The sequence below is a fragment of the Populus euphratica genome, unplaced genomic scaffold (assembly GCF_000495115.2).
Source record: "Populus euphratica unplaced genomic scaffold, PopEup_1.0 scaffold4.1, whole genome shotgun sequence".
Classification (NCBI taxonomy): domain Eukaryota; kingdom Viridiplantae; phylum Streptophyta; class Magnoliopsida; order Malpighiales; family Salicaceae; genus Populus; species Populus euphratica.
The window spans coordinates 2,556,277-2,571,700 of NW_011499859.1; the positions used below are offsets into that span (position 1 = coordinate 2,556,277).

Below are 15,424 nucleotides of genomic sequence, written 5' to 3' on the forward strand. Positions count from 1 at the left end.
AAAAATAAAAACTAAATTTAATATAAAAATAAAGTGTAAAGAGATGAATTTGAAAAAATAATAATTAATTTAATAAATGATCAAAGACCAACTACATTATAATTAAAAAAATAAAAATTAAACTTAATATAAAAATAAAGTATGAAGGAATGAAATTAAAAATATAAATTAACTCAATAAATGATTCAAGACAATATATATTATAATAAAAAAAAGCTTAATTTAATTTAACAAATAAAAAGTTAGATTTTTTTTTACACTAGCCAGTACAGTTTTCTAAATATATATATATATAAAACTTCTTATCAGATATTCTTCACGTACCATTGAAAACACTACCTCATCACCGTGACAAGGTGATGAAATGCATCGAAAGCCATCTTGAAAAGCAGCATTCAGTGCTATGCAAGATTTTAATATTAATTTATATATATTTAAATATCAAACCACTCTTAATCTCGTATAAAAATTATGTTAAAAAAAAATAATAAAAAACCTAAAATGATCTGGAGTCTAATTTACAAATAAATGTAATAATATGTTATGCAAAGAGCCCAATATTATATTGAGTTTAAAAAATAAAATTTTTTTAAAATATTTTTAATTATGGTTTAAAAAATATGATTAAAATTATTATAATATAATTTTTGTTTGTAAAATAAATAAAAAGTAAGTTTTTATAAATAAATTTTTTTTATAAAATCAAGATAAAATGTAATTATATTTGGGGTGAAATAAAAACATAAAACTATTTAACTAATCAAATAATTAATTCTAAGTGATCGAAAAAAGAAAGAAAGAAATCACAATACGAAACAGTGTATTAGCCAAATCAAACTCCCGCTCCAATCTTCAACCTGTCTAACAAAAGTTGCATTTCTACAATGATTATTTTGCATCATTTTGTCAATTAGATATTAAAACTGATGAACCTATAGAAAAAAAAATCCTTCTCTTAATGGATTTAAATCATGAGGTTAATAATAATAAAAAGGACTTCTTTTTTAAAACCCTTCGTCTCTTAGACTTAAACCCCACTAGCCTCAACCATCCTCATTCCCAGTTCCCCTTCTCCATCATGTATCCATCACTCCTCCGCCGCTCCAAATTCTTATCGGAACAGCTCCGGAACCTGGTCTTCACTCGACTAATGGGTGGCGGACCCCGAAGCTTCCCTGGAGGTCTAAACAAATGGCAGTGGAAACGTCTCCACGAGAAAAAAGCCAAAGAAAAAGAGAAACGGCTCCTTGATCAAGAAAAACAACTCTTCCAAGACCGGATGCGTTCCCAAATCCGCTCCAACCTCGCTGGCCAATCCCACCCTAACCTGAACCCGGACCCAAATAAGTACAACCCCATGAACCCCAAAGAGCACCTCAAAGCCCTCGCTAACCGTTTCATGAAAGATGGAGCTGAAAATTTGTGGAACGAAAATGATGGGTCATTGAAACCCCCATGTGATGAACAAACTGAATTCGTGGGGACTAATCAACAGCAAGGATCAATTCATTCGCTGGTGGATTTGAGAAAATTAATATCAGAAGGGCGTAACGTGTCGCAGAATCGCGAAAATGGGTTTAATTTTGTTAAAAGTAGAGATTATTCGATACTTAGAGATTTGGATTGTGAGTCTAGAGGTGATTCTACTAAGCCTTTAGTGCGGAGACAGAGAAAGTTTAGGGGAAATGAGAGTTCTTCGAGTGATGATGATGAAGATCATGGGTTTGTTAATGACAAAGTGAAGAATTTCATGGGAGATTCATGGAATGAGCGAGGAGGCATGAGTAATTTGAGGAATGCGAGTGATTTCATGAAGAATAGGGGTTCTGAGACAGTAAAACGGAGGATGTTTCAGAGAAATGAGAGTGATGATGAGGATGAGGATTTGGAGGGTGGGGGAGATAGGAGAGGGAGGAGTGCGAATGATATTGGGAGTAGAGCTGCTTTAGGGAAGTATGATATGAAGAAGACAAGAAGGGTTCCATTAAAGGAGCTTGATAAGAATGATTTTGCGAACGAAGTGGAGTTGATTAGATATGAGCTAGGGAGGAAGAAAAAGTTTGCCGGAAATGAAAGAGGTAAGGAGGAGGAGGATTCAATTCTTAGCGAAAAAAGGTAAGTTTTTTTTATTGGTTTTAAATGGTGTCTTAGTCTTACTAGTAAGGTAGTTTCGGCATTCATGGGAAAATGTGCATTATTTTTTGTTTGGTTCCAATTCCCTCATTAATCTCTGGATATGATAACAATAAGGAGATCATGATTGCCGAATATGAGGGAAATTTCACCATAACCTGCAATAGAAGAAATTTCACCAGGTCCTGCATGGATAAAAAACGCAGTTTCATGGAATTGTGGGTCTTAGAAAGTTGCAATAGAAGAGAATGGCACCGAAAGTGTACGGTGAACATAAGTACAGCAATGAGAAGGGGACCCCGTATAAGCTCTCTTGCGTTTCACAATATCGACACTGTAGTAATGGGAGGATACTTTTCTGATGTAATGCTTTGCGAGAAAAGTAAATCAAAGAACTTTGCATTTTTTGGAGTCTAGGGTAGAATAAAGGAAGAGGCTGTTGAATTATGTGTAATGTAAAGATCTAGTGTTTCACTTTTTAAGTGGTGATTTTGTGATGTATGTATTTTTTTGCAGATTTGATGAATGTGGTCTGTCTCCGTTGACTGTCAAGGCACTTACAGCTGCTGGTTATGTTCAAATGACCAGGGTACAGGAGGCTACTCTTTCTGTTTGCCTTGAGGGTATGGAAATTGTGTTCTATGTTTCATCTCCAGTTATGAGAGTTTTGCTAATTATATAGTTAGTTCAAAAATCAGGGTAGACCAATATTGTTAGTGCGCGCGCGCGTAAACTTTTTCATTTTTTGGCATGTGCGAGGCTATAAGCATGTTTGGATGCTTATAGCATCGCTTTTATTGTATTGTTATACTAAAGAAATACTCCCTTTGCTCCATTTTGATTTTGCACGATTTTTTTTTCAAACTAGTCAACCTGTGCATGCCAAAAAATGATCTTTCTTGCACATTGTGAAGTTTGAATGATGGTTTTTACTTCAATTTGAAGCAGGCAAGGATGCTATGGTCAAAGCCAAAACTGGCACAGGAAAAAGCGCAGCTTTTTTGGTAAACTACTAGTCTCTTTGTCATTCCTGAAAATTAATTAATGGTCTTTTAGCTTCTTTCTTTCGGTGCCATTGTTAAATGCAAACAGCTTCCTGCAATTGAAGCAGTTCTGAAGGCATCAAGTAGCAATGATAAGCCACAAGTGTCCCCTATATATGCTCTTATTCTCTGCCCCACAAGAGAACTAGCAAGTCAGATAGCTGCAGAAGCAAATGCTATGCTGAAATACCATGATGGAATTGGTGTGCTAACACTAGTTGGAGGAACACGTTTCAAAGATGATCAGAGACGCCTTGAATCAGATCCTTATCAGGTTTGCTCATGTGCTTGGTGTTTTTTCCTGGTTTAACTTCAACTCATGTCATGGCCTACTCGAAAAAAAAAGAAAAAATAAAAGAAATAAATATGCAGTTGATATTCCTGTGTTTTTCATTATCAATACATGCATATCATTTTCTGTTGCTTTGAACTTTTTCCAGATAATTGTTGCAACTCCTGGTCGGCTGCTGGATCACATTGAGAATAAAGGTGGTTTATCTGTGCATTTGATGGGATTGAAGGTGCTTATACTTGACGAGGCTGATCACCTTCTTGATCTTGGGTTTCGGAAGGATGTGGAGAAAATTTTAGACTGCTTGCCTCGTCAGAGACAGTCGTTGCTATTTTCTGCAACAATTCCAAAAGAGGTTAGGTTTTTCCTCATTTTTCTATTGACGGGTCAAACAAGCATTTAAATTGTGTCACATGACTTCATTATGATTTTTGTTATGCATATACAGGTTCGACGAATTTCTCAGCTTGTATTGAAAAGGGAACATGCTTTCATTAATACTGTGGGTGTTGGTTGTGTGGAAACTCCTGCTAAGGTATACATTAAATTAAGAAACTGTTGTGGTTTATTACCAATCAGGGAATTGCAGATGGCATTGAGCTGATGTTGTTAAAAATGATCATGTTACCTGTAAAACAGTCTGGAGTTTGTCTTAGGCCATAAGTGAAATCATTTGGACTGTTTGATATTTGATTTTGATTGTTTCTAAATTGGGAAGCAAAAAGCATTAATGCTCGTATCTGCTCCTGTAGATCAAGCAGTCTTTTCTTGTCTCTCCACACGAATTGCACTTTCAAGTGGTGCACCACCTTCTTAAGGAGCATATTCTGCAGGCACCTGATTACAAGGTAAGATTCTGTAGATTCTGGATTTCATTTATTTGCACATTGGAATGTGTGTGGCTGAGTCCTAGACATTTAACATGCCCCAGGTTATTGTTTTCTGTACAACTGGAATGGTAACATCACTCATGTATCTTCTTCTTCGGGAAATGAATATGAATGTAAGGGAGATGCATTCTAGAAAGCCTCAACTTTATCGAACTCGTGTCTCTAATGAATTCCGGGAATCGAAACGTTTGATTCTCATTACATCTGATGTTTCTGCTCGTGGAATGAATTATCCTGATGTTACTTTGGTCATTCAGGTACTAACAACCATTGAAAAGTTATAAATTCATATTCTGCTTGTATAAATTGCCAAGCATCAAATCAACTGTGCCCAGTAGACAGTATCTCTCAAACATCCAGTATTTTGTATATTTCTTCTCAGTACTTGATTTGAATGCCTTATTTTGTGTTACTGTAAAATAATGCACCAATTTTAATCATAATCAGGTGGGAATTCCTTATGATCGTGAACATTATATCCATCGGCTTGGAAGAACAGGACGCGAAGGGAAAGATGGAGAAGGGATCTTATTGCTCGCGCCATGGGAAGAATATTTCCTGAATGAGTTAAAAGACCTGCCAATCGAGAAATTCCCTTTACCACAAATTGATTCTGAAACAAATTTTAAGGTAATGCTCTAACTGATAACTTGCTTTAATTGCTTCTTGTTTTTATTCAGCATTATAAGAGATTGTAATTATGGTTTAATATTAAAAAGAAAAAAAAGAAAGAAAATGAACTCAGAGCAGAAGTATGCGAAGGGCACATGTGGTCTTCTTAATTAACATGCTGACGTTAAAGAAAAATTTCAAGGGTGGATTCCTTATGTTGCATTCTATGGAATTAACATCACTTGATGATCCATATTTGTATCTGAAAAAGGTGCATGGTTGAGGTCCTGTTATGGACAGTAACTAAACATTTAGTCTACCTCGATTTAAACTGAAACTTATAATGTTTTCCTTCTGAAACATTTCAAAATGCATGGCTTTCCCCTCCTATCCATTTGTTATTAGGGCATGCAATTGTGCAGGTTTCATATGGATAACCTTTAGATGCTTGCTCTGTTTTGCAGATGGAGGAGTCAATGTCAAAGATTGATAGTAGTGTCAAAGAAGGAGCATATCATGCTTGGCTAGGGTATTACAACTCCATCAGAGAGATTGGAAGGGATAAAACAACGCTTGTTGAGCTGGCCAACCAATTTTCCGAGTCAATAGGCTTACATAAACCTCCTTCCCTCTTCAGAAAAACAGCACTAAAGATGGGTTTGAAAGACATTCCTGGTATCCGGATCCGGAGGTAGTACTTATTTGGAGCATTGATGCATGCAAGCAGCTGGTTAGTGTTGCTGAGATTTAACTTGTGCTGAAAGACCAGCTTCAATTTTTATTCCACTTGAAAGCTGGTAATATGTGATAGGTCTAGCTCCTGCTTTCAATCACCATACTATTGTGTCTTCTAAGCTTTGTAATTGCGATTTTGATGGGTCATTCTATTGCATTATCCAATGCAGCGTGTTCATGATCAGGGTTTTTGGGTTCCTTAGTTGGATAGAATGGCAATGCTTTCATACACATGCACTCCTGCTACCCTGTATATTGTTGTTTGGTAATATAATTGTTGTTATTAGTTTTCGTTGAGGTCCTTTAAGCTGCGTACCTCTTCCTTTAACAGCTGGGGTGTCCTTTGGTTTTGTTTTGAAACCCAAATGCACGTTGAAAGAAGAGTTGAAAATTACCAACGAGAAGTAACTAAGCCTATGACCTTCGTACTTGTGAATCGATCTCTTTCAGACTTTGGAACTTAAATGCTTATCGATTGCTTTGGAACTTCAATGCTTATTGATTGCTTTGGAACTTCAATGCTTGTTGATTGATTAGAAATTGATAAAAAATTCAATTTCATAAAAAACCTATACAAAAAAAATCTAGGCGACTATGGATAACTTGAGTAGCCTATCATAGAAATATAAAATTGTGATAATTCAATAAAAAAATGTAAAAAATAATGAAGCTAAATGCTTTATAATTACATGTCAAATAATAAAATTTTAAAAAATAATTAATTTTCAATAAAAAAACTATCATGTTGGAAGGTAACTATGAAAAAATAAAAAAGTAAAATATTTAACCGTAAAACAATTTAAAACCTAATTAATAAAAACTAAATATAGCATTAAAAATGAAAGAAAATAATTAGAGGCTAAATTAAAAGAAAAAGTTATTGAAAGAATAAGGATCAAAACTTGATAAAAGATCAAATGAAATTAAATATTGAAGGATAAAATTAAAAAAAAAAGATAAATCAAGAAAAGGACAAGAATATAGTAATAAAAAGATAATGGAACAAGAGTGAATTTAAAAAAATGCAATAAAATTAAAAGGGATAAAATTGCAAAATTTATTTTTAAGAAATAGAGCAATTAAAAGTAGAAGGATCAAATCAAATAAAAAAATTAAATTGAATAGAATGTCCAAAGATAAAATTAAAAAAAAAAACTCACACTTCAAAAGACATCAAAAGCCAAAAAAATGCAGTTGGAAGAGGGAGGATCAAAATCGATAAGATTACAAATTAGGATGACAAGTAATGTAATCGGACTTGAGATAACAAGTGATTTTAAGCATTCAGATATGAATTTACAACAACTAGATGATGATCTATCATGAACAAATTATATAGATGATCTAATAGGTACATTTATAAACTAGTGATATAGATTTAGGTTTTAAAAAAGGTTTAGTTGTTTCAAATCAGAATAATAACCTAATAAAATCATAATTTTTTATTTGACTGTTCAATTGAGCTTAAATTTTTGCAAGAATTTCTTAAAAAAATTTTTCTTTATAATAGCTTTTTTATGCCATACTAACCGTCAGATCTTGAAATATTAAAAATTATGTTCAAATCCTGGTTTGGGTTAATTTTATTATTTTCCTTGTTTTTTTTTTAATTTTATACATTGTTTTGGATTTTATAATTATTATCTTTCTATGTTTGGATTTTTATTTTTGTGTTTTTAAGTGAAATAGGGTTTTTAGTCTAATTAAGGTATTATAAACCTTTTAAAAAAACAAACTTGATAAGTATTATTTTTTTCTTCAGAGAGAATAAAGTTGCCAATTTAAAATTCACATCCAAAATCTTTTTCGCTCATGAAATTTAAGTATTCTATGTTTGTTTGCTATCATTAGCTTCTGTCAACATGTATCTGTAGCTTTTCACCATGCTTTCCTTTTTTCTGTATTGAATAGTTTCCTCTCTTTTCTTTTTTCATTTTTTGACAAGAATTCCAAATAATAATCCATGAATATAAATACGCAGGGAACAAAAGCTTGTCTCTCGTGTAAGTTTTAGATTGCAATCAATTAACAAATTAATGTTAAAAAAAAAAAGATGATGTAGAGATATGTCATAGTTAAGTGGAGGGAGGCCATAAATAGAATATGTGGAAGATTTAATATATATTTTAATGGACGAGTAGAAGATGGTTAGGTCCTAAAATAGATTTGATAGTGCCAATTGGCACAATGGCAAAAGTATAATAATTTTTAATTTAATCGCTGAATTGAGGTCAAATTTTTACAGGAAATTTCTGACTTCACCAATCCATCCACTACACGGAACTGAAAATCATATTTAATTCAATTTTGTTATTTTTTCTTAAATTTTATGATTTTTAGCCATCTATCCGTTTTGTTCGATGATATAGAATTCATTGCGTTTGGCTTTTCTATTGACACTTTGTTATGAAAATCGACAGTTTTAGGGACTACTCATGTGAATGCGAAAATATATCTGGAAGACCTTTCAACTTGACAAGAAAATATATCTGGAAGGTGCAAAAATGTAAAGGATACATGTGAATGCGATGAAGAAGCGCTTCATCTAGCAGCTGTTTTTTCATGGTTTTGATAAGTTGCTAGTCAATTGATTGCAGTTTAACAATTATTTCATTTGGTATTTTTAGGCATGTTGGTATTTTCTTATTTGTTATAGTATTTCTTTTCTTGCGCGTCTGTGATTACGCACCATAAACTACCAATATTTCCCATCTGGTATTTTCGCTCAGTGAAAACTTTATTCTCTGGTAAAGAACAGGTTCTTCATGAAGACAGCACAATATCATACATGTAAACATCGTCAATGCTGTTCCTATAATTTAATGATCATAAATTGTTGTTAAGCTTTTTTATTTGTTCCAAAAGGATTTCTATACTGATTGGGGCTTCCGATTTGTTAATTGATGCTTCTGGTTCTTCCAATGGATCCTTATTTGTTATTGATTCTCCTGATCACAGCAAAAAAAAAAAAAAAAAAACGATGTGTGTTTTTGTTCTGCATGATGTAGGCAAGTATTCCAACCGATGGAAAGCAAGATCTACATACGTGCTGTTAGAAGAACTTGGGAAACTCTGGATTATGCTATCCTAGTTAAGATATTCATGAAGCTGAGCATCTTGGATTTAGTTTCTAATGCATGTAGAGTCTGTACGTCCTGGAGCAGGGCATGTTCTGACTCAATTCTCTGGGGAACACATGATGTGGGTGCATTGAAGTTCGGCCTCATGAAAGTTATCCAGCGAAGATCTTGTAGGGCGTTTGAGCAGTGTAATCGAATGTTACTGCCGATGTTGAACATTGCGTTAACTCTGAGTTGCAATAATGTGACTCGATTGATTTTCGACTTCAATATGAACATTAAGGACGAGCAGTTAATCTTTGCAGCTGAGAGGTTCCGTTCTCATGGTTCCATCACGTCTCACTGCTAAAATTGATTTGCATATACAGACCATGTAGCTGGTCTAAATGAAACAATCTTCTTTGCAGGTGCTCAAACCTTAAACAACTTGTGCTTCCAGCTTGGAATCAAATTAGAGCAGATATGCTCTGTGCTGCAATCGGGAAATTAAAAGGGCTCGAGTCCCCATATGATCATGATTTTGCGACTACCTTGTTTATTTACATCCCAAATCTCAAGGTCTTGAGCCTGCGATATTGTTCGGTTCTGCATAAAGATGCTTTGAAGATCACATTGATGCTCTTCGACTTCGAGGTACTCAACATATCTCATTCTGTCATCGTAGACACTCATCAAACCAAAAACCCATTTCGTTACACTGGGAGCGTGACTAGGTGACTGAAGTAAGAACCTCACAGCTTTAGAACTTCTTCGCCGGTCAGAATGACGCTTGCATAATGTGCATGTATGCGTGCGTACAAAGACTTGGGACGGTTTAAATGCCATGAATACGAGGAAGGGCTTTGGCGAGATGACGAGGTGAGTTCCCTTGCTATTTAACCTGAGCATGAAGAATATATTGATAAAGTTGGTCGAAGTCTTGAGCCTCGCAAGCTAATCATGTCAGCTTATAATAAATCAACTTCTATGGTAATACATGTTTTTATCATGTTATATTTATATATGATTGATAAAGTTGGTAAAAAACTTCTATGAAGACTAGATTATATTTGTAAGAATATATTGAGAAACCTAAAGAGTGTCCTGGTCTTAGGGATCGCCCAGAGAGAACAGAAGAACTAGAAATAAAAATCCGAAGAGAAGATGTGTTTAGTCCAGGAAATGGCTAAAAAAGACTTTAACTCATCTCAAAAGATACTGTTTCTGTATTAATCTGTTATAGTAAAACCTACGTAGCACTCCATGCTTCACAAGAGTGAAGGGGACACCTGCGATTCGGACAGCATCTTCTTTTTAACTCTTGCCTTTCGAAATGTTCTGGATTTTCCACCAATATTCAACAGAGCACATAAAAATTTGAGGTGAAAGTTGAGACAGAAAAATCTTGGTTTTTGTGTTTTTTTTTTTAATTAATATTTTTATTTTATTTTATCACACTTCTCGTTCTAGACAAAAAAAGCATAATATTAATTAATTTTTAATAATTTTATTTAATTTAAATATTGATTAAATTTATATTAGAATCCACTTTTTCATCTCTAAATTTTTCAATTCCTATCGAACATATTTAACATTTTAACTTTTAATTCGTTTTTTACATCCTCAATAGTTTCATTTTTTCTTTATTTAAAAAAAAGAAAAAACCTTCTTTTCATTTATAAATGAAATAAAACCCACTTCCAGTATGGAAGCATCTTTTCGTAACACAGAATTTAACCTACTCCATGGCAGCATGATTATTATACATCCTTATTATTTCCAGAGAAGTAAGAAAGACAAAAGCATTCAAAAAATTAATGTAACAGTCTATTAATTTCATTGTAAATAGTAACATGATGTTTACTTGTGAACATAAGTTGCATATAACTTCTGATCAATGATAATCTATCACCATATATATTCACAACCTGTAATGGGATTCACGTCCACTATTCAACATTGCTCAAAGTCATCATCCTACTTCTTTCAATTTGGATTATAGTTTAGCAGTTGCAGATTCAACAATGTTCCTCTTCGATCCCTATCTAAAACCTTCTCGATGTTAATCCCACAACTTCTTTCTAGTGTAACCCCCGAGAGTCAAGAAAGGCAACCAAATGTTCGTCTTTTTATTTTTATTTTTTTTATCCTTGTTTCTTATCTTTTTTTATTTTTTTCTTGTAAAAGATTATAATCCTGTTTATTTTTATATTTTAAAAGTAATATTTTTAAAAAATAAAATTAATTATATTTTTTTATTTTAAATTAGTATTTTTTGATGTTTTTAAATTATTTTAATGTATTAATATTAAAAATAATTTTTAAAAATAAAAAATATTATTTTAATATATTTTAAAATAAAAATATTTTAAAAAAATCAAAATCACACTTTCAAATAAATAATAAAACAAAAACCTAAATAAAAAAAATTCTATTCTTTCAGGCTAGAGGCTAGGCATCATAACTCAACACCCTCTAGCCCTGATGAGCTGACCGTAATTTTATTTTTTTTTAGGTTGCCTCAGCCCAATATTTTTATCCAGGCATAGACCTCAAATTATTTTTTAAATTCTGATAAGTCAAAACAAATTAACCTTGGACACCACCACCTCGTACATACTTACACTCCTTCAAAATATCAATTGGTGTTCGTGAACACAACAAATTCTATGCACAGAGAAACATCAACCTCTCAATCAATAACACAATAAAATACCATAATTAATGACGAGAATTAACCTTTCCGCTTATCTCGATAATCCACCAAGAAACACTTAAAAATTCCATAATTAGATTTTAATAAATTGGACCGTCGTTAGTTATTTAACAGGGAAAGGAGATGTTGGGACTCTGGCAGCTATGAGATCGACACTGAAAAATACTAAACTATAGAGTCCAAAGTACAACAATGTGAAATCTACGTGGGTTAAAATCTTAAAATACGGCTTCCCAATTAATTATTTACCCATGTACTACAATAATTATGTTTCTGACTATTTATGTAATCAAACGAACAGCTTGCATGTATTCTGGGATGTTGACATTGGAAAGCTCTCCCACAGATCTTGACATGGTCAATTATTTGACTCGGGCTTTAGTGGAGTCTTCACTCTCCTCCAAAATCCAAAATATATAATACAGTGAAATAGTTAATTAGCTCCAAATAAATAAAATAAAACAACCCTATCTCTCCGTCTGACATCTTTTACTGTAACCAAAGAAAAGAAGAATGTGACTTCTTGGATGCGCTAAATCAAAGATGGTTTGCTAAACAAGCAAGCCAAAGTCTCTCTCTCTTTTTTTTCTATATATTTTTATAAACTATAATTATAATAAGTTTTTAAAATATTTTTTATTTAAAAATATATTTTTTTTATTTTTAAAACATTATTTTTAATGTTAGCCATCTGAAAATATTTTAAAAATTAAATTAAAATAAAAAATCATTTTCTTAAAAATACTTTTTTAAAATACAAAAACAAAGGTGTCTTCCACGAAAGATGGTGAAAAAAGCTGCTGCATTCATCACACGCAAAGCACAAGGTACCAGGATGAACTCAAGCTTAACAAGTTACGAAAGCGTGCTTCTTTTTTCTCTATGTGATGAGAATGAGATGTGTCTCTTATCATTCACAAACCAAACTTACCTAACTACGGTGAGCCACAGAATATATCCTTTCAATATCACTATCAGATTTTGTTTGGGATCACATTTCTAATCTGTAATTAAATTTAGGCCCCATTAATTATCACCTAATTACGAGACATATGTTGCATTAATAGATGACATGTTGTTGAGCAAAGCCTGAGGGATGTTGAATCCTAAGAAACATAACCAGAAATAAAGATAAGAATATTTCTATTAAATTTCCCCTTCGAGATCCATCCGAAAAATATCACAGCCTGCATGCTTAATCAAGTTCGAACATAAAGTGCTTTCCCACCACAAAAATCCTGGTATTTTCAGTGATCAGAATATTTTCGAACCCGTTTTCTCATATCTTCTCAAGTCCATCTGCACTAGGCCAGACGGATACACGGCGACAAGGAACAGTGCTTTGATGGTAACCATAGGTTAAAATGCTTCTAAGATCGGGACTCTTGTGGGGGCTGCAACAGCGTCCTTCAGAACTTCCAAATATTAAAATAAACGAATATTTTCCAAATTATTGTTGGGTCCCCGTAAAATATTCAACGGGGAACACCTTCATCTATACGATGGGTTCACTTTGACAGCAATGACAAAATAAAAAAGAAAAATCCGTTGGGTCTGTGTGGACCGACGGCCGACCATCCTGCTTGGAATTCCAGGAAAATGACCTTGGATTCACCATAGACGTACGCCATCCTCTACAGTCTCAAACCGCATTTTCACGGTCACTTTTTTTAATTGTTTCTCTGCCCGATTTCTAAAGCCTTTTTGGATCATGCATAGGAAAATCCTTCGTCCCTCATGATTCATTGGCAAATGAAATTATAGCGAGGAAATTCTGTCAGCTGATGTGGCATTTGACCTTTGGGTATCAAATATTTCTTATTCCCCGTGCAAATGTTCTAGTATACAATGGGTTGAGATTATCGTGAGATCCCTTTATTTTTTCCATTTGTCAAATCAGGTCCCCTTTCCTTATATCAGATTAATCAACCCCTCCATTTCTAATTGAAGACAAATTTGAGATCCTCTAAACTACCATACCATAACATTGACATTCATCTGGCCAGCTAGTCGGTGTCAGAGTTTGGTGAAATGGGTTAAGACTCCATCTAATTGGTATTAGGGGATTTGATTTGGGCCAATTTAAAGTAGAAAACTTTATTTGATTAAATGTTAAAAGTAAAAGGATTAAGTGTGATTCGTTACCTAATCATGTTTCCCATGATTCAACGCCAAAGATGTCATGCCCTCCTCATCGTTGTCGACTAGCTAATCGCTACCATCATCTTCTGCCACAAAACAGCACCAGAGAGCTTCGTTCCTCTGCACATTTCCTCAATTTATGTTGTCACCGTGAGTCTACCACCATTGGCTTATCATCATGATTAATTGAATTTATTCTATCGATAGTTTGTACTGTCAAGAGCTAATATATATGAAATGATTATCTAGCTGGAAAAAAATCGGGATCGCAAAACTTGGTTGGAAAAATCAACGAATGACAAAAGGAAGCGAAAAGGCATATATAGAAGGGAGGGGGGAGGCGCCACCGGATCCCAGCATATATTAAAAAGGTTGCAATATCCGGCCAACCGGAAAATCCTAGATAAGCGGTGGACATCTTTTAGGATTCGTACCAATAACTTGGAAGCAAGAACATGTGGTGAAGCTAAGCATCAGAGTACAGAGAACGTGTGAGCCACTTGTCACGGTGGCCATGTGGCACGAGTATCTCCAGAGCCTCGAGTCTTCGCCAATAATGAAATACAAACGCGGCCTAACTATGATCAGAACACAATAACATGAGAGATCCAACTCATGCAATGTCAACGCTCCTCGCCTAAACCATGTTTCAAAGTAGCACTCAAGTGGGTTTCAAAGGACCAAACTAACCTCTATGATCTCCTACTCCATCTAACCTATGGCTACAAAAGGAGTCAAGGACAAAACATGTTTCTAGATATGTAGAATTTGAATGACTTTTAAAGAGCGCACTGTTCCTTGTTGAGGTAGGACAATAACTCGTACATGGATTTTCTCTTCACGTGTTATTTTATTACGCGTGTGTGTGTGTTCAAAAAAGAAAAAGAAAAAAGAAAACTAAAAGAGAACGTTTTATTGTTTCTTTATTGATGACACCGACTCAATCTGATGTTCCCAAAATAAAAGGGCATTTCCGGAATTTGAAAGTGGATGAGTAGATATATAGATTTGGCTGTATCCTCACCACAGGTTGCTTGTTCCCAAAATAAAAGACTTCACAAATCCCTTTCTCTAACTATTTTGTACATAAGCTCCAATATTTCAACTAGCTGCTGCCTCTTCTCTGATATATTTATATCGCCTCTTCTGTTACATTCTCTTCATCAAAACCATGAGGATTAATCCAAATCCTAGACTCTCATTTATTCTCTTGATGACCATCATCCTTGCTATTAGCCAGCTCTCGAGTTGCCGCCACCTCCATGTAAAAATAGGTGATCAAAATAAGCAAAGAGCTAAGGCAGAAGTGTTTACTCAGCTTTCATGGCATTTCCCTGCAAAAGCTTCTGAAGGATCAAGCAAAGATGAGATCGACGACCCAGTTTATGGAGTTTCTTATAGAACAGTTCCAGCGGGGCCAAACCCACTTCACAACTGATTATAGTTTTGGTTATTTATCCTTATATGTGTGTTCAGTTGTATACATATCTTTTTGCAGCTTATAGACCTTTATTATCTTTCCCCTTTTTTTTACTCTCTCTCTTTTTGTTTCAAGGATGTATAATTTATTAATATTGAGAATTTTGACAGAAGTGTTTTCTATGTAGAAATTATAATAAAGTATTTCGCAAAAGAAGGAATTTTCCGAGAGAGAGAGTCCATGTTTCTCCGATTTTTTTCAATGTAGTGAGTTGCAATATTATATATGGTAAAAATCAAAAACTAAAAGAAAAGAAAAAAGAATAGCAGTAGCTATTTTTGTTCATGTTCTCCTTCTCCACAAAAATCATAAGAGATGAGAA

General features: G+C 33.8%; 2 protein-coding genes across 5 annotated transcripts; both read left to right on the top strand.

Moving 5' to 3' along the window:
- Positions 1–983: 983 nt before the first annotated feature.
- On the top strand, positions 984–5,997 carry LOC105124414 (probable DEAD-box ATP-dependent RNA helicase 48). Of its 4 annotated transcripts, none has more exons than XM_011024433.1 (10): positions 986–2,115; positions 2,650–2,756; positions 3,079–3,137; positions 3,226–3,450; positions 3,617–3,823; positions 3,917–4,003; positions 4,221–4,316; positions 4,400–4,615; positions 4,806–4,988; positions 5,435–5,997. In XM_011024433.1, the coding sequence occupies exons 1-10, from the start codon at positions 1,079–1,081 to the stop codon at positions 5,663–5,665; spliced, it is 2,448 nt and encodes an 815-aa protein (XP_011022735.1). In that variant the 5' UTR covers positions 986–1,078; the 3' UTR covers positions 5,666–5,997. The 4 variants fall into 4 exon arrangements, with proteins under 4 accessions (XP_011022738.1, XP_011022737.1, XP_011022735.1 ...); XM_011024434.1 differs by having other exon boundaries at positions 3,082–3,137; XM_011024436.1 differs by lacking the exon at positions 4,400–4,615 and having other exon boundaries at positions 984–2,115.
- A 2,732-nt stretch (positions 5,998–8,729) lies between these two features.
- LOC105124442 (F-box/LRR-repeat protein At3g48880-like) lies at positions 8,730–9,502 on the top strand. The gene is made up of 2 exons (XM_011024460.1): positions 8,730–9,097; positions 9,193–9,502. Exons 1-2 carry the CDS (start codon positions 8,730–8,732, stop codon positions 9,500–9,502), a joined length of 678 nt encoding a protein of 225 aa, XP_011022762.1.
- Positions 9,503–15,424: the final 5,922 nt, after the last annotated feature.